Source organism: Erinaceus europaeus, chromosome 3 (genome assembly GCF_950295315.1).
Source record: "Erinaceus europaeus chromosome 3, mEriEur2.1, whole genome shotgun sequence".
NCBI classification, from domain to species: domain Eukaryota; kingdom Metazoa; phylum Chordata; class Mammalia; order Eulipotyphla; family Erinaceidae; genus Erinaceus; species Erinaceus europaeus.
In genome coordinates this window covers 68532678-68551414 of record NC_080164.1, presented here as the reverse complement: position 1 = coordinate 68551414, position 18737 = coordinate 68532678, and the positions used below count along the sequence as shown (strand labels likewise).

Genomic DNA, 18737 nt, shown 5'->3' with positions numbered 1-18737 from the left:
GTTTTTTAAGTTCCAGTCTCTTACCCATTCACACTGAAGGAATTATGCAGATATTTTAGACACTCGCCTGTTGTAGCTATTATCCATAAAAAAGATGTATGACTACAGAATATTTCTTTGGGTGGGGCATTAAAATGTGTTATTGATTTATCCCCCTATTCCCATCTGTTGTAGTCATTTTTCAGAAATATCTTTGGGGGCCAGGTGGTGGTGCACCTGGTTAAATGCACACCTAACAGTGCTGCCTGGGTTCAAGACCCTGGACCCCACCTGCAGAGGGAAAGCTTCACGAGTGGTGAAGTAGGGCTGCAGGTGTCTCTCTATCTCCCTCTCCCCTCTCAATTTCTCTCTGTCTCTATCCAATAATCAATAAATAATATATATATAATCTTTGTAGCTTACTTAACCACAGTGCGTACATACTCATCTTAGATATGCTATACTTTTCTTATAATTTGTATTATTGTGATCAAAGTATACGCAGAATTGTAAGACTTTTAAATGACTCATAAAACCAACAGCACTTTTATTTACATACTAGTTTAAGCTTGCTTTATGTGTGACATATTTCTGTACTTTAATGAAAAGATTTTATCTTACAAATGAGAAAAACATTTAAAACTTGAATGTTGGTGGGGAGTAGATTAGAAAATCAGAGGAAAAATAAAATTTATAGCTGGGAGTCAGGTGGTAGTGCAGCGGGTTAAGCGCACATGGCACAAAGCGCAAGGACCCCAGTTCGAGCCCCTGGCGGGTTAAGCGCACATGGCACAAAGCGCATGGATCCCAGTTCGAGCCCCTGGCTCCCCACCTACAGGGAAGTCGTTTCACAGGCGGTGAAGCAGGTCTGCAGGTGTCTATCTTTCTCTCCTTCTCTGTCTTCCCCTCCTCTCTCCGTTTCTCTCTGTCCTACCCAACAACAATGACATCAGTAACAACAATAATAACTACAACAACAATAAGAAAAAAGAAGTTTAAAAAATTATAGCTAAAAGGGGTCGGGCGGTAGCACAGCAGGTTAAGTGCAGGTGGCACAAAGGGCAAGGACTGGCCTAAGGATCCTAGTTCAAGCCCCCAGCTCTCCACCTACAGGGGTTCGCTTCATAAGCGGTGAAATAGGTCTGCAGGTGTCTTATCTGTCTCTCCCCCTCTTTTATCTTCCCCATCTCTCTCCGTTTCTCTCTGTTCTGTCCAACAGCATCAATGACAGCAATAACAGTAACAACAATGATGATAAACAACAAGAACAACAAAAGCGAAAAATGGCCACCAGAAACAGTGGATTTGAGTGCAGGCACCGAACCTCAGCAGTAACCATGGAGGCAAAATAAAATAAAATTATAGCTAAAAAGGGATTAGACTTCATTTTGTGATCCAGTTAGATAGGATTGTTCACAGGGATCAATAATGAGTTTATACGAGTGATAATTTTTTTTTTTTACTCACTCTTTTGTATTCTTTTTCTCTCTAGTATGCTTTAAAGATTTTTTTGCAATTGTGAAACTATGTGTGTCAATTGGAAACTTCAAAAGTAGCAAATAGATACTGCAGATGCCTATCACAGGGAATTATAAAATGTGCCCATGTGCCAACAATTGCACTATAACCCATTACCCTGCACACTCCCAATAAAATAATCTAAAAAGAAGGGGGAAAAAACTTAGGTGGTGAAATATCTCACTTTGCCTCGACACAACCCAGATTCAAGGACCCCCCCCCCCCCCCACACACACACACACACACTGTACTTGGGACACTACAGTGATGTGTGGTCTCTCCCTTTGTTTCTGTGTCAGAACAAAGTCAACCCAGATGAGTAAAACCCCAGCAACTATAAAAGAAGAAAAAAAAAAAAAGAAAGGAAGGAAGTAAAAAAAAAAACACTAAACAGGGTAGAATATAATGTTCCACTTTCAGATAATTTTTTTTATTTCTTTATGCTATTAATATATCTCAGAAAATGGGAATTAACACTGTTAGAACAACCACATGGTCTTATATCCATTTAACATAATGATCATTTCCCCAGATTCTTCAAAACTTAAAAATACTGTATTGAAGTATAAAATATATACAGATGGGCTCAGCTATGGTGTACCCAGTTGAGCATACATGTCACAGTACACAAGGACCTAGGTTCAAACCCCAAGTCCATAATTATTTGGGGGAGGAAGCTTCATGAGTGCTGAAGCTGTGCTGCAGATATCTGTCTTTCTTCTTCTTCCATCCTAGTACTAACCAGGCGCGACCCTGCTTAGCTTCCAAGACCAGAAGAGATTAGGCGTGTTCAGGGTGGTATGGTCCTATACCTTTCTTCTATATCTTCCCCATTCCTCTCAATTTCTGTCACTTTCTAATAAAGTAAAATAGATAAAGCATATACAGAAAACGAACAGACCATAAAGTATACAGCGCAGTAGTAACAGAGTCAATCTTTTTCTGATAGAGACAGAGAAATTGAGAGGGAAGGAGAGAGAAACATATATAGAGATACCTTCAGCATTGTTTCACCACTCATGAAGGTTTCCTTTTGTAGAGGGGGATCGGGGACCTGACCAGGGTCCTTGTACATGATAAGATAGGTGCTCTATTGGCTATACCACTGCTTAGCCCCCAAGAACTGGTTTTAATCATGAGGTGAGTGCTAGATGCTGTCAAATGCCTTTTCTTTTGGTGTAACATGATGATTTTTCTTTCTTTAGTTTTTAAATTTTTTATTGGGAATTAATGATTTACAGTGTAGTTGTGATACATGGGTACAATTTCTCATTGACCCATGACAAGTATCTGCAAATCACTTTTACCCGAGATGTTTCTTCTTTACCTTGTTGAATGTGGTTGCCAGGCTTCATTGCTGATTACCATTTTTTTGTTGCTTATTGTTGAGTTTGCTTTGTTCTACCCCATGTTGATTAGTTATTTATTCTGATGTTAATAGACACTTTTGTTATTTCCTGTTTTGAAATATTATGAACAATATTTCTAAGAACATTCCTACCCTGTATTTGGAAACTCACATACACTAGGAGGATAATCACTGGTTCATAAGTAAGCTATACATATATTCTACTTGTGTAGATAATGCTAAGCTTTCCAAAGAGGTTCTTGCGCTTAAAAAAAAAAAAAATCAATTTCATGCTTGACTACCTTTGGTGTTATAACTGTTTTCATTCTAGATATTCTGATAAGTATGTAAAATTGTAGCTCAGCGTGGTCTTATACGCAGTCGTTACTGATTGCTGAGAACAAATAACTTTTTGAAATAATATCTTTGCCTGTTCCAATTGCTTGGCTAGTTTTTCTTTTAATTTTTCTTTCTAGTTGTTTTATAGGAGATCTTTATATATTCTAATGTAAGTTTTTTCTGTATTTGAGCCCCTGCATTGAGTTGCTCTATAACTTTGATGTTGTCAAATGGGAGTTAATAGCTATTCTGAAAGGTTTTAAGAATTAAATAGCTTATGAGTGTGAAGCTATTGTATAGTCTTTTGTTTGTATTATTGTAAAGGTATTTGTGTACTGCATGGGTTTATTGATAATCTCCATCTACATAAAATTCAATCCTTTACTCACTTAATATTTTCTCCTAACTCAGCCCTGATGATAGTTGTATGGAGTTTCACAAAAGTTCATTTGGGTACTTTGAGTTTCATTTCTTGTAAAAAAATTCTTGTAATAAGAATTGCTGCTTTAGGGAGATAATTTTTTATGGACATCACTCTTGATAGTATTATTGTTAATAATACCACTTTACTATGCGTGTAAAATGTGCGTATTTGTTTTGCTAGGCAAAAAAGATAAATTGCGTGTCTACTATTTGTCATGGTTAAGAAATAAAATACTACACAATGACCCAGAAGTTGAAAAGAAACAGGGATGGACAACTGTAGGGGATTTGGAAGGATGTGTACACTATAAAGTTGGTAAGTTTCCAGGCATTCACAGGATTTTTGTTTGTCCAGGGATTTTGAGTAGCCTTTTATTTAAAACTCATTTTAGTTGATGCTACTGGTAGTAAAATTTTCAGATACTTGTAACTCACCTGTATTGTTAATGCTGCTAAGGTGTCTTCTAATTGTGAATGTAAGTGCTAACAAGTGCGTTTCTGTTGCACCTTCTGTTCTCCATCTCATCACACAGTCTATCTGTTAAAGGATCTTTGCACACTGTCTCTTTGACAGTCCACATTCTTCTCTGTACGAATGCTTTGAGGAAAGCCAAATCAAATGAGAGAGGCAATTTGGATTCCTCCTTTTCACTCAGGCTTATTCTTCATTTAGAGAACTGTGGATCCCTGGCATTCATTGATGAAATCTCTCATCATTTGATCTAAAGAGCCATGGCTTATTTTTATTTTTAGTTAAAGTGCTATGCAAGCTGATGTTTTCACAGCTAAATGAACCTAGCTGACCAGTCAGCATATTGTGACAACTGTTTCACCACATGCATGAAGTACTTCTGATGAAGTAAGATTCCACAAGAAAGAAACTGAATCTAGTTTGTGTGTGTGTGTGTGTGTGTGTGTGTGTGTGTGTATGATAGTAAAAAATTAAAAAATTGTACAACTACCAAAATGTTAGGAGTAATAAGGATATATATTGAACCTTCACCAAACATGTACTTTATTGAGAAGTGATATATTCTAATGGAATTTGAAACAGAAACTACTGATTAAGCATAGAAGCATTTGAAAATTGATTTTTAACTATATATATTTTTCTGTTTATGAAGCTATACAGGTTAGTTAGTTTGCTTCCTTTCAAGGATATTATAATTTATTTATTTATTTATTTATTTATTTTTTGCAGTTTCGGGGGTTTTTTCCCTTTATTCAGGGATTAGTGGTTTATAGTTGATAGTAAAATACAATAGTTTGTACATGCATAACATTTCCCAGTTTTCCACATAACAATTCAACCCCCACTAGGTCCTCTTCTGCCATCATGTTCCAGGACCTGAACCCTCCCCCTCGACCCCAGAGTTATTTACTGTAGTGCAGTACACCAACTCCAGTCCAAGTTCTGCTTAGTATTTTCCCTTCTGATCTTGTTTTTCAACTTCTATCTGTGAGATCATCCCTTTTGTTTCTAATTTATATCACTTAAACATGCTTTCATCAAGCTCCATCCAAGATGAGGTGAAGAAGGTGAACTCAGCATTTTTAATAGCTGACTAGTATTCCATTGTGTGTATATACCACAGCTTGCTCAGCCACTCATCTGTTGTTGGACAGGTTGCTTCCAGGTTTTGGCTAATACAAATCATATTGCTATGGACATAGGTATACACGAATCTTTTTGCATGGGTATGTTTGGCTCCTTGGGATAAGGATAATATAATTCTTGACATTGTCTATTGTGTAGTGTGTCCCTAGTTCTCAGCTCATTGGTTAATTACATGATTGTAGGAGCTATTGCAGTATTTGAAATGATTTTGAAAGATACTGGAAAGTATTACTATCTCTTTGGCATAGATTTTGAAATTAAGGTTTTCTATATTTGTGTGATGTATTTTTCTGAGTTATAACTAAAATCATCCAGGGCTAACTTTAATGACTCATAGAACTGAAATACATAGGAGTAAATTGTCCTGCAGACCCTAGAAACAGATTTGTTGATACTACTAACTGGTGCTTCTCTTACTTACGTTTCTTTGTCACAGTAAAATATGAAAGAATCAAATTTCTGGTAATTGCTTTGAAGAGTTCTGTGGAAGTCTATGCATGGGCCCCTAAGCCGTATCACAAATTTATGGCCTTTAAGGTAACAAACAACATCAGCTACACTTAAAACATGAGGTGGGCATGATGTCACAATTTACTTTTGAAGACATGTGGAAAAACATTTCTGAAGCATGTTGCCTCAACTTAAAAAAAAAGTGACAGTGAACCATCTGGTGAGACTACTTTGCTATGCATGTGGCCCAAGGTCAGGCCATCTTGCACCACACTGGAGGAAGCATTTGTGCTGTGTTAGAGTCTAATAAGTCTAGCTATATCCTCTCCAAATCCTCAGTGTGAAGAAATAGTTGAATTTTGGTCAAACATTTTGACCAGTGTGCTGTTATGATAACAGAAGAGATAAAAAATAATAATAATACCAACACCTCCATTTAGAAAGCAGGCCTTGACCTACTATCTAAAGTCCTGGATGTATATAATGATTCAGACTTTTTGATAACAAGACAAAACAGAACATCAATAAAATTTTAATGATACAGGGAATGTGTAGTGCAAAAATGTATAATATACCTTTTAAAATTCTTGAGTGATTTCTTATTAAATATTACACCATTTCTCTAAGATTTATTTATTTATTTTTTAAATTTCATAGGGGACAGAGAAGCCAGAACAGCACTCCAGTACTGGGGATCTAAACAAGAGCACCAGGCCTGCAAGTCCGGTGCTCTGCCACTTGCAGTTTGCCCTAACCACAATAGTGATGTGATTTCTAGTGGTATCACAGGGCCTTAAGACTTAAGGGCCTGAGACTGTTTTTGGTGCAACCTAAGAAATTAGGAAATTTTTTAAAGGCCCTGGGCAATGGTGCACCCAATTGAACATACATGTTACCATGCACTAAGTATAAAACAGTGCTATAGTTCTCTGTCTTTCTGTTTCCCACTCCATCCTCCCCTCCCCATGCCCCAAGTTTGCTATGTCTTATCAAATAAAATAATGGAAAAATGGAGAAAAAAGAAGCTAAGAACTTTCAGTTTCTCTTAAAAATATTTTGACATTTTATTAAGGATAACCCAGGTATTTGGAAATGTAGCTTATTGAGATTGCTTATTTGATTTGCTAATGATACAGTATAAGTGAGTTAACCTTACTTGCTTTTAAAATGAGTTCCTGGTCCTGCAAATCAGCTTACTTATATTATGTGCTGCTTTGCCATGTGTGATACCCATCACATTGAAGAAAACTTTCAGGGCTGTGATCTGTTTCACTCTCTCTGCCTCAGATGTCTCAATCTTAAAATGAAGTAAACAAACAGTTTATATAGTAGTGATGAAAAGTACTTGACTGTAATTATCTTATAAGATCTGGGCTTATTATCCTTTGTGTAGCAAGCACTTTATACATTTCTTAAATCTGTCTGGTGAGCTTTAGTTGATGATAAAATGAAAAATCAAAGCCATCCTATGTTTATATGCTACTTTAATGCATTGAGCCTTCTGCCACTTTTATCTTTCTAGACAGAAAATTAAAACAGAAGTCTCTACATCTCAGTTAGTTGCATTTCAGCAGTTGAATAATGTGCTGCAGACGGTCCACACTTTAGATCTTTTTACTACAAGACAAATAATAGAACAGCATGTGAAAGAGTAGAATTCTTGGGTTGAATGTGGGACATTTGTGACATATAGACGGAGAGCCTTTCAGATACCAATTGACAGAGAAAAGCACTTTTTTAAAAAAAGATTTTATTTATTTATTAATGAGAAAGATAGGAGGAAAGAGAAAGAACCAGACATTACTCTGGCACATGTGCTGCTGGGGATTGAACTCAGGACCTCATGCTTGAGAGTCCAAAGCCTTCTCACTACGCCACCTCCCGGACCACACGAAGCACTTTTTTAAAGTATAGAATATTTTTGCTTAGAGCTGTTGCCGGGTTTGCTCAGTAATTGGATAAAAGTACCTTGGGTCTGGTTTCTCTGTTGTGATCTGTTAGCAGTAAGTTCTACTTTGTCTTACTATTATTTCTTTTGTGGTTACCTCTTTCAGTCATTTGGGGAACTGGTACATAAGCCATTACTGGTGGATCTCACTGTTGAGGAGGGCCAGAGGTTGAAAGTAATCTATGGATCCTGTGCTGGATTCCATGCTGTTGATGTGGATTCAGGATCAGTCTATGACATTTATCTACCAACACACGTAAGAAAGAACCCACACTCTATGGTTGGTTGACTGGCTTCATTTGTTTTGACTTGTTTCTTTACTCTGCTTAGTGAACTAACACAAGCAGGGATGCCTTACTACCCCTTGATGTGGGAGTGAGTATTTAAATGACGTGTCATTTTCAATAGAGGCATGCTTGAGACAAGTGAGAATCCACCCTCCTGGCTCTGTGAAGCCTTCCTGAAAACATCTAGCCCTGGCTTTGACTAACATGGGATGGATTTGGGGCAATTGCTGGTAGACCAGAGTATCCATGGGTTTGGTTTTGGAACATAATTTCTTTTAAGTGTAACTCACAATCTGAATATGTTCCAAGGTGTCAAAACATGAACAGTAAAATAAATATAAGGTAGATTCTGGGATAAATGTTACATGAATTTTTTCAAAATGTTACCCAACTGCTGTATTTATCACTAGTAATGTTAACCAGTGCAATCACCAAGACAGTCTTACTACTTACATTTTTTTTGCAGGATTAGAAATAGCCATCAACATGCCTCCCAATACTCTGTTCTCTTCTGTAGATCCAGTGTAGCATCAAACCCCATGCAATCATCATCCTCCCCAATACAGATGGAATGGAACTTCTAGTGTGCTATGAAGATGAAGGGGTTTATGTGAATACCTATGGGAGGATCACCAAGGATGTGGTTTTGCAGTGGGGAGAAATGCCAACATCTGTAGGTATGTAGCTCTTGGGGACAGGGGAAGGGGTGGTGTGGAGGAGGAGGTGGGGGTCAGCATTTGTACAAGTAGCGCCATTTCTAGATCTGTGTATGTTGACCACACTAATTTTGGGTATTTTCAGACCATTGGCCATTGAGCAGAATAACTAGCAATAAATGGTAAGAGAGTTAGAGTATAGACTATAAAGGGGACTGTAGTCATTATCTATTCCAGAACAAGTCAAATAATTAGTACTTTGAAATCTCTTGTGTGCAGTCATTCCCCCCCACCCCCGGCCCTTCCCCAGAGCACTGCTAAACTCTGGCATACAGTGGTGCCAGGGATCTAACGTCGGGCTTTTGTCTATGGCCATACCACCCTGAACATGTCTGCTTTCGTCAGAACCTGGGGCTTTGGGTCCTCAAACATGAGTCTCTTTGCATAACCATTATGCTATTCATCCCTGCCCACAGTCCTTCATATAATCCTTAAAATACTCCAGAGAACTGTTTTTATTGACTGTCTCATGGAAAGTAAAGAAAAAAAGAGGAAAATTTTTTTCTGTGATTCAAGAATAGAGATTGGCTATTTTAAAATTGTTATAACTTTGAGTTTATATTCCCAAACTATTTTGGTAGAACTCACTATTGCTGTTTACTAGTCATTTCATCTTTCTACCTGGTCTGATGAAAATATGAACATAAAACTGTAAACTCAGTTATTGCTCAAGATCATCATTAAAGAGCTTGGGAATTAATAGATTCAGCCATTGATTCAAATTACCACTTTCAAGAATAGACCAAAAAATTACAAAATTTTTAAAAATCCCAAATGTTTTTTTAAATTTATTTTTTATTTATAAAAAGGAAACAATGATTAAACCATAGGATAAGAGGGGTACAACTCCACACAATTCCCACCACCAGAACTCTGCATCCCATCCCCTTCCCTGATAGCTTTCCTGTTCTTTAACCCTCTGGAAGTATGGACCCAAGATCATTGTGGGATGCAGAAGGTGGAAGGACTGGCTTTTGTAATTGCTTCCTCGCTGAACATGAGTGTTGACAGGTCGATTCATACTCCCAGCCTGTCTCTCTTTCCCTAGTGGGGCGGGGGTTTGGGGAATCTGAACTCCAGGACACATTGGTGGATTTGTCTGTCCAGGGAACTCTGGCCAGCATCACTCTAGCATCTGGAACCTGGTGGTTGAAAAGAGAGTTAACATACAAAGCCAAACAAATTGTTGATCAATCATGGACTTAAAGGCTGGAATAGTGCAGATGAAGAGTTGGGAGGTACACCATTTTATAGCTAGCTAGTAGGCATACTTTAGTTATATTCCAAAGGGCCTGTGACTATACTAGGTTTTTTTTTTTTTTTTATGACTTTTTAGTTACTATCAGGCCACCGCATCAGCTGGGGCCCTAATCGGAGAGTCCTGAGATTCCCAAACAGACAGGATGGGCCTAGACCTTGAATAAACCCCTCTCTCTATTGTTACTGGTCATTTCTATCAGGAACAACACAATAGACCCCATAGGACCTTGCCCTTAACTTGGATCAACAATGGTAGAGAATGTTCCATCCTCCAAAGGGAGGCTGGACAACATACTATATGCTACACCTGAGGAAGATGGGTTCTGATATTGGGACATCATGGAATGCTCCTACTTATGACCACAGAATGTGAGCTCAGATCTACAGGAATGCAGAGGTCACATAGGCTCCTAAGCTGAATATGGGCCCCACATCACATCAAATTGATGGGGTTTACGATCAACAATATTTATACCCCTTTCCCATATTTGGGAGCTACTCTCTTCCCTGATTCAGCTTTCTGGTCCTTCTTCCAGCCATGACATCATCTCCCCAGACAATAACTAGGATCCACCTGCATATCAGATTTCAGGCTCAGGGAAGGAAAAAAAAAGAAATCTTAAATGTTATATTGTCTAGAGACCTGTGTGTGTATGTGTGTGTTTACATGCATTATATAAGCAACATCTTTTCATGCCTGTCTTTTGACAGTATGCTATATATATGCTCACATATTTTGCTCTTTGTAAGCACCATCTTTTCAGGACTGTTTCTTTATCTTTAACAATATGTGCTTTTCTCTTTTCACAAAGCATATATTCGGTCCAACCAGACAATGGGCTGGGGAGAAAAGGCCATAGAGATCCGATCTGTGGAAACTGGTCACTTGGACGGTGTGTTTATGCACAAAAGGGCTCAAAGACTAAAATTCTTATGTGAACGCAATGATAAGGTAATAGTTTTCTCAAATAATCTATTTTTTTATTATTAATGATTTAATAGTGGTTTATAAGATTATAGTATCTAGTTCCACTACACCATCACCAAAGTCCTGTGTCATGTGTCGTCCCCGCCTCCCAACAATAACAACCACAGTTCTCACAGAATCTTAAAATCAGTTTGGCTATTTTTTTCTTTCATCTTCTCCTTAGCCTCCTCCTTCCCCATCTCCTCTTTTTTCATTTTCTGGTGATGGTGATTATTACAAGTTCATGTGTTTCAATTTTCTACACTCCACATACCAGTAAAGCCACGCAGTCGTTTTTCTTACTTCACTAAGCATAGTCATCTCCAGTTTCAACCAGTTTAGCCCAGAAAGATATCACTTGTTAGTTTGTATTTTGAGCAGTAAAATAACTTCAGTATTTGTATGTCAGAAATTCCTTACAGTATGAATTATTTCATGCAGAAGCAGGAATACTCCCTGTAGCTGAGACCCTAGCATATCAAAACCCCCAATTAAAACCTTTGTTTCTCAAAACTGGACACATCCCTTTTTCTCCAGTAGTTTCAACCAAAGCTAGCCCTGGAGTATAGCAGATAGGCAGGAGTTTTGGTCTGATCTGCTTTGGGAATGACTTGAAGAGTGAAAAGGATACTCTGTAGCTCCCGTATCCCATCTGTTTGGGTAGCACTGCAATCACAGAACCTTGCCTCTCAAGATGTTTTCACTTCTTAGTAAAATACAGTAAACTACCTTAGCAGTCAGCTCAAAGTTTGAAATGACTAAAAACTATAGACTTCTTGGCAGTCAGTCCTCCTGCCTGCCCACCAGTATATTCAAGCCCATCACCACCAACCTGTTCTATTCTACAATCCTATAGTCAAGTTGCTATTGGAGTTAATTTTTAAAGAATATGTAGCATCCAAATATTTTACTTTGAGAATCCATACGACTTTAGAGTAATGCAGCATTTTTCGGCCGGAATGTATTTAACATAGCTATAAAGCTAGGCCTAGAATATTTTTTGTTTTAGGCTTTTCAGTAAATTGTACATGTGTTATATATCCTTTGAGTCAGTATAAAACCACTCATGTCGTGGTCTGGGAGGTGGCGCAGTGGATAAAGCACTGGACTCTCAAGCGTGAGGTCCTGAGTTCAGTCCCCAGCAGAACATGTACCAGAATAATGTCTGGTTCTTCCTCTCTCTCTCTCTCTCTCTCTCTCTCTCTCTCCTTTCTCATAAATAAATAAAAAAATCTTTTAAAAAAAAACCACTCATGTATTTTACCTTATTTTTTTAAGAAGAAATATAAGGTGACTGAGAAGTCTTCTCTATTCCCACTGAATTTTCCAAACACATTTGTCTTTTAGAAGGTATAATAGAGGTTAAAGAAATAAATAACCCTCTTCAGAAATAACATTTTTTGCTCATTCAAGAGCTCACAATATGATAAGGTAATAAAAATTGACAACATGTTCACTATATGTGACAAGTTTGTAGTATTCCTTTTCAAAAAGGACTCTTAAGTTGTCTGCCTTTGGTGGTGTAGAGGTTGTTGGTATTTCTACGTTACCTACCTGGGAACTAAAGGAAACATTTATATCATGAACCATGTTGTGTTTCTTTTTTCTTTTTAAATATTTATCCCTTTTGTTGCCCTTGTTTATTGTTGTAGTTATTGTTGTTATTAATGTTGTCGTTGTTGGATAAGACAGAGAGGGGGAGAGAAAGACAGACACCTGCAGACCTGATTCACCTCTTGTGAAGTGACTCCCCTGCAGGTGGGAGCCAGGGGCTCGAACCCGGATCCTTAGGCCAGTCCTTGCGCTTTGCACCACATGCGCTTAACCCGCTGCGCTACTGCCCGACTCCCCATGTTGTGTTTCTATGGTAAACAACTCCTGTTCCTTTTCTTTTTGCAGGTATTCTTCGCCTCTGTTCGATCTGGTGGCAGCAGTCAGGTTTATTTCATGACGTTAGGAAGGACTTCTCTTCTGAGCTGGTAGAAACAGTGTGATGAGGATCACTGGCCCCCAGAGTCTTCAAGATCATGAGAACTTGGAATTCCTTGCAACTGGAGCTCAGAGCTGCATCGATGCAGTGCTGGACAGCTGTGTGTTCACAAACACCACGTGTAGGGTTCCATTTCTCTTTCCTTCCTGCTCCTCTCATCAGTTTGTTCCAGTTATTTTCTTACCCTTACTTAAAAATAAATCAAGGCTGCAATGCAGCGGTGCTGTTCAGATTCTGCCGTCAGGTGCTAAACGTGTTTGGGATTGAGCATCAGCAAGACAAACAGCTTCCCTTCAGCTCCAGAATTCCTTGCCTCTGAATGACTCTGTCTTAAGGGTGTCTGAGGTGGAAACTATAAACATGCCATTGGTTTTATTGTAAGTGGGCACAAGGAGGTGTAAAGTGGTGGTCTTACAAGCAGTTTGCTAAAGCAAAGAGAGCAGATTTAATATAGTGACATTAACAATGTATTTAATTGACATTTCTTTTTTTGTAATGTGACAATATGTGGACAAAGAAGGTGCAGGTTTAAAAAGTTAATATTTATAAAATGTGAAAGACACAGTTACTAGGATAACTTTTTTTGTGGGTTGGGCTTGGGAGGAAGGGTGGGGTGGGCTGGGTTGAGGGGTCCCATTTTGTTTCTTTGAAAAAAAAATTTTTTTGGATTGGCCAATGACTTGATCATTTTTCTGTGTACCAGGTTTTGCCTAAATCATGTGAAGATGGTATAAAAAAAAAAAAAAGAAAAGAAAAGAAACAGAAAATGTGTGCATTTGTTTAATGGCCAGAATTTTGTTGTGTGACAGACAGTATTAGCACTGCCTCAGTTAAAGGTTTAACTTTTGTTTAAACCTAGAAGTGCAAGAACAGTTTTACCACAGTCTGCACTTGCAGAGGAAGAAAAAAAAATTTTTTTCAACCATGTTTATTTTTTGCCTACCTCATTGTTTTTAATGCATTACGAGGTGGTTATCTTACGTGTTATGAGAGGAAACCATTAACGTTTAATCTTAATACCAAAATGGTTGGATTGAAATTCAGCAGTTACTTTGTCACAGGTCTCTGTAGGCATAAGGGAAAGTGGCCCTGAGGATGAGAAGTTGTCATATGGCTTTATAATGCTGGCTAATGCAGTCTGCTTTACAGGACTAGAGAGCACACTGCTTCCTTGTCACTAGATTCACTGTTACTGGTTCATGGGCAACTGTAGCCTACAGTACAAGGGGCCTCAGTTTCAGTTTGGGGGTTGGTAGCAGACAGATGGTCATTAGAATAATCACACAAACTGTTCAGTGTTGCAGGAACCTTTTCTTGGGGGTAGTAGTATTTCCCTTTTCTAAAACTGCAATACACTAAAACTGTTTTAAGAATGTAGTTAATACTGCTTTTTCATAAGGCGGCATCTCCCTGTGTTTTAGGTGTAATATCAAAACCCTGGCTTTTCTCTTTTTCTCACTTGCTCTCTTGTTCTCTGTTTTTTAAACCGATTTTACTTTATGACTGTTCATGACATTTGTAATAAATGTCTTGGGTAATAATTTGTTTTCTGGCTTCATGATCACTCAATCCTCAGAGGATATTAATTTTTTGGTAAGGAAGCTGTGTTTAATATTATGGTTCTATCTTCTTACTTTTTCCTTCTGAGTTCTGAGTGAGGCTACTAGGTTGTGGTCACTTTCACTATGTTCACCAAACAGAAGCTCAGTGTCCTATAGACTGACTTTTCTTTTATGGTTAGTTTTACTTTATAACATGAGAAGGGAGAATTTCCTCTTCCCAATTGCAATGATCATTTGTACATATCTGCTAAGACTTTGCCCAGCTTTCTTGTTTTGCCCAGTTTTAACTACTGTTACTCTCTTTCTCCTCATTAAGAATGTTTTGCCTAAAGTTCTCTTTTGAATTTCAAACATCTAATTTAAAATGGTTATACTCACTAATACAGAAAGAATAACTGTTTGTACAAACAAACCCGCAAAGACAAGATAAAGCTGAGCAATCTCTTGGACCATGAAAAAGGTTTCCCTTTTGTCTCACTGAAGTTGTCTTACTGTTCAAAGCAGAAAGAACTAACACTTTTCCTATTAATCTGTAGTTAATATTGAGAAGAATGTGGATTAAACCCACCTTTGAAGAGAATTTTTGAGGCAGTTCAGATTCCATTCTTCAGAGTCTCATTACTGATAGTATTTTCCTATATCTGCTTTCGCTTTCCAAGTAAGATAAAGTGTTGCCACAGAATAGGTGTATACATGCCAAGTGGAGCAAGAATTCAGCAACTTTATCAATTACAGCATCACCTATGGCTTTAGAGAGAAATGAAAGTAGGGTAGGTATCTTTAAAAAAAATTAAATTTCTGATAGTAGTAATGAAGAAATAAAGGATGATCCATCATGGTCCTAATAACTCACGGATTGAAAATCAAGAGGAATTATGTAGATAATAGGAACGATGTATCCCTGAAATAACGAAGTGCTTCGAACTTAATGAAAACTGGATTATACTGAAGAGGTAATGAGGTCTGAGCTCATGTGATCAGTATTTGTCCTAATATACATAGGCACCCACTGATGTTCTCTTTGAGTTGGGAATAATTAAATCCTTTTCTTGGATTAGTGTTTTGCCATTTGTCTCTAGGGTAGATTCTTGGTATGTACTCTCCCTGGGTTTTGGTGTTCTTCCCTCGTTGGTCTCACTCCTTTATAAACCACATTGTGTTGCTGCAATTTGAAACATACCTAGGCTCAGTTTCTTTATAAGAGATTGTGAGCTGTTGAAATCCCTTCTGGAGAAGAGACTCTTTTTTTTTTTTTCCCCCCTCCTTTCCACAGGGTAGTGCTTAACAGAAGTGCCAAGATGGCAGAATTACAAAAGAAAAGACAGTATTATGATGATACCATTAGCTGAGCAACATTGGGCTATCATAGTAGTGCTCTTCATAAAAAACAGTTGAGTCTCTAGGTCTAGCCAAGGCTTTAATAATTAATACCTTTTTGTATTTATATCAGAGTAACTATATTGAGTGCAGTGTTTTTACTTTTTTTTCTCATGCACATGTTACATTGGAGAAAAATGTTTACAAAAGTGATTTTGTTACACTAATGTGCATTACATATTTATGGTTTATTTTTTAACTGACTTTTTGTGGGTTATTTAGGTTTTCATTTTAGTTGTAGTATACTTAACAGTGATTCATAATCCCTGATTTTGCCAACTATAAATTTACTGTGCAGTAATAAAAATGAGAAACTGCATTAAATTTACTAATCTTAGAGTTGCAAAGCAGACTCATGGCAAATAAACAGCCACCACTCCCCCTTACACACGTTTTTTGCAGTGCTAACTTGTCTTCTGTGTATTATGAAAATTACTATTGTCCACTGCCTTCCCCGTTAATAAAATAAAAATGACACCCATTACATATGTGGCATGAGTTTCGAATATGTTCTGACCCTTCAGAATGCTTCCTTCCTATAAGGATACACACATTGCCTACACTCTTACCCTGGTGCCACCCCTAACTAGATGGATCACTCCCAGGAAATCATCAGTCACAGGTTAATGAAAGCAAACATGTTCAAAGCTCTCAGAGATGCAATAGATGTTCATGCAAGCCATGTTCATGAAGCCAAGATGGAGGAAATCTGATCTTTAAGGAAGTAATAATATATTTTTGTTAAGTCTGAATTGCCTCAAAAATTGAAATAGCATGATGTATTCTCAAATTGACTGATGAATTCTAGTTTAAACCCAGTCAGTCAGTCATCTCCATTGTAAAGGCATGTAGATAAACCCATGGGTGGCTTCCCTCTCCCATCACTATTTCCCCATCAGCTTAGCAGAAATTATACCCACTGGACTCTTGTGAAGCCTTTTGGGAGAGATTAGTGCCTTGCCCAAACCTATGAGGTTGCAGAGGAGCAGCTGTGCAATTAGACTGCTAGTGAACTGGCTCCTTCATGCTTCCTGCTGGAAACATTAGCTCTGGGTTTGTTTGTTTTTTGTTTTTGTTTCTTTTCTTTTCTTTTTTTTTTACCTTTTCCGCTTAATGTTTAATGCAGCTGATGAGTATTTGAAGGAATAAAAGTTAAATATTTAGAGGAATGCTAGTTGTGTTGGGACTATTATCGATTACCTTGTGTTTCAACATCCCCTGCCATTGAGATCTCACTTACAGAAACCAGTCAGGTCACAGTCAGCCTGTATCTTTTCCTTACATCAGCTCCATGTTGTAGCATTACATGCAAAGGTAGTGTGAAACTGATGCTCTGTGTACTTGCTGGCATTTAAAAACAATAATGCTAATGCTTTATTTCAAGAGAAGGAGGTTGTATAAAGTAAAATGGCTAAAGAACAGAGTTACAAAGCATTTCCATTGTTTTCTGGGAGAACACAATCAAATACTAGGTTCTCCTACCTGGTCTGTCCGTCCTTTCATCTTAATGTTAACCACATTGTATCTGTGCTTCAGAATCCTCTTGAATTTCCTTCATCTTTGTCTCTGCCCTTCCTTCATCCTCTGTATTTGCGAATAGCAACCTCTGATACCCTCTTTTATTCCTTGCTGACTATTCCCACGTGGTTTTTGGTTCATTGTTTCTGTCTGAATAAGGCACCTGCTATGTGGGCTCATTCTTTTAACAATGTACTAGGTTTTCACTGCTCTGCCCTTTTGAACTACCGAACATCCTGCTGACACTGAGCAGGCAATTTAAGTCGCATTCAAGTAAAGCCTCTGGTGTTAATCCAAAGGAAAATCAGCCCTCTTGTGCATTTTCAGACTTATAAGGACGGCCACTAGGATAGTCAGACCCCAAGAGGCTTGCAAGCACTCACTGTACTGGGCATGGAGACACCCACTTGCTTAAAAGTCCCCCAGAACTTGCCTGTTTCCCCAGTAATACAGCATGGCTACCAAATCCTTGATTTCTAAATTTTAACTCATTTTCTTGGTCATAAAAAAATTTGAATTTGATGAACCAATACATGAGAATATAAAGTTTTTTTTTTTTTTTAATTTTGGTCAAGGTTAAAACAGTATTACCATCAGAAGTTCTATGAAGGAGCCAGGCAGTGGCACACCTGGCTAATGGTTAAGCACGTTACCACATGCAAGGACCTGAATTCGAGCCCCTGCTCTCCCCCTGCAGGTGGGAAGCTTCACAAGCAGTGAAGCAAGTTCTCTTGTCTTTTTGCTTCTCTATCTTCCTTACCTCTCAATTCCTCTCTGCCCTTTCAAATAAAGAAAAAAGATGGTTGCCAGGAGCAGTGAATTCGTAACGTGGGTACTGAGCCCCAGCAATGACCCCAGTAGCAAAAGAAGTTCTGTGAAGGTTATGGGTAAAACTTGAGGAAAGCAGTTCTTCCCTTTTCCCAACTTTAGACAATTTGACATGCAAACCTTAGAAACTTAAATTGTGGCCAAGTTGAGTGATTATAGAGTTTCACCCCTTATCCACGAGACTCTTAACTCCTCTCCTTGGCATCACATGGGAGCACCATGAATGGCACCAAAAGGAAGTTCATGGGTGCTAGAGTACTATTTTGTTGTCTCTCCCTCCCCACTCTATTTGGGGAGCCTGCTTGAGAGTATCATGCCTGTGAGGCCCTCAGTTCATTCCCTGACATACTGAATTTTTAAAGATGTAAACTAACCTATACTAAATGATATGTTCTACTTTGATTCCTTTTAAAATAATTTTGAGACATGGCTTACATACTGTGTAACTCAGACAAATTATAGTTTAAATATACAGTTCTTTAGTTGGAGTTGTACTTAACATTTACTATCATAATACACATTTATCACTCCAAGAAAACATCCCACACTTTTTGTCACTGTTCTTTAGTCCCTTCACCTCATCCCTTTAAGCTTTAGGCAACCACAAGA

General features: G+C 38.0%; 1 protein-coding gene across 30 annotated transcripts in view; it reads left to right on the top strand.

The window, feature by feature from the left end:
• Window positions 1-16268, top strand: part of MAP4K4 (mitogen-activated protein kinase kinase kinase kinase 4) — a 196765-nt gene extending 180497 nt beyond the window's left edge. For 16 of the 30 annotated variants that reach the window (XM_060187421.1, XM_060187427.1, XM_060187426.1 and 13 more), the window contains 6 exons: window positions 3789-3923; window positions 5662-5762; window positions 7730-7879; window positions 8428-8587; window positions 10699-10838; window positions 12753-16268. In XM_060187421.1, coding sequence (XP_060043404.1) covers window positions 3789-3923; window positions 5662-5762; window positions 7730-7879; window positions 8428-8587; window positions 10699-10838; window positions 12753-12836 — 770 coding nt within the window. In that variant the 3' untranslated portion in view covers window positions 12837-16268. Of the gene's footprint in view, window positions 1-3788; window positions 3924-5661; window positions 5763-7729; window positions 7904-8427; window positions 8588-10698; window positions 10839-12752 lie in introns of all 30 variants that reach the window. The other 14 variants (XM_060187428.1, XM_060187418.1, XM_060187415.1 and 11 more) reach the window with 1 other exon arrangement.
• The last annotated feature ends 2469 nt before the right edge of the window (window positions 16269-18737 follow it).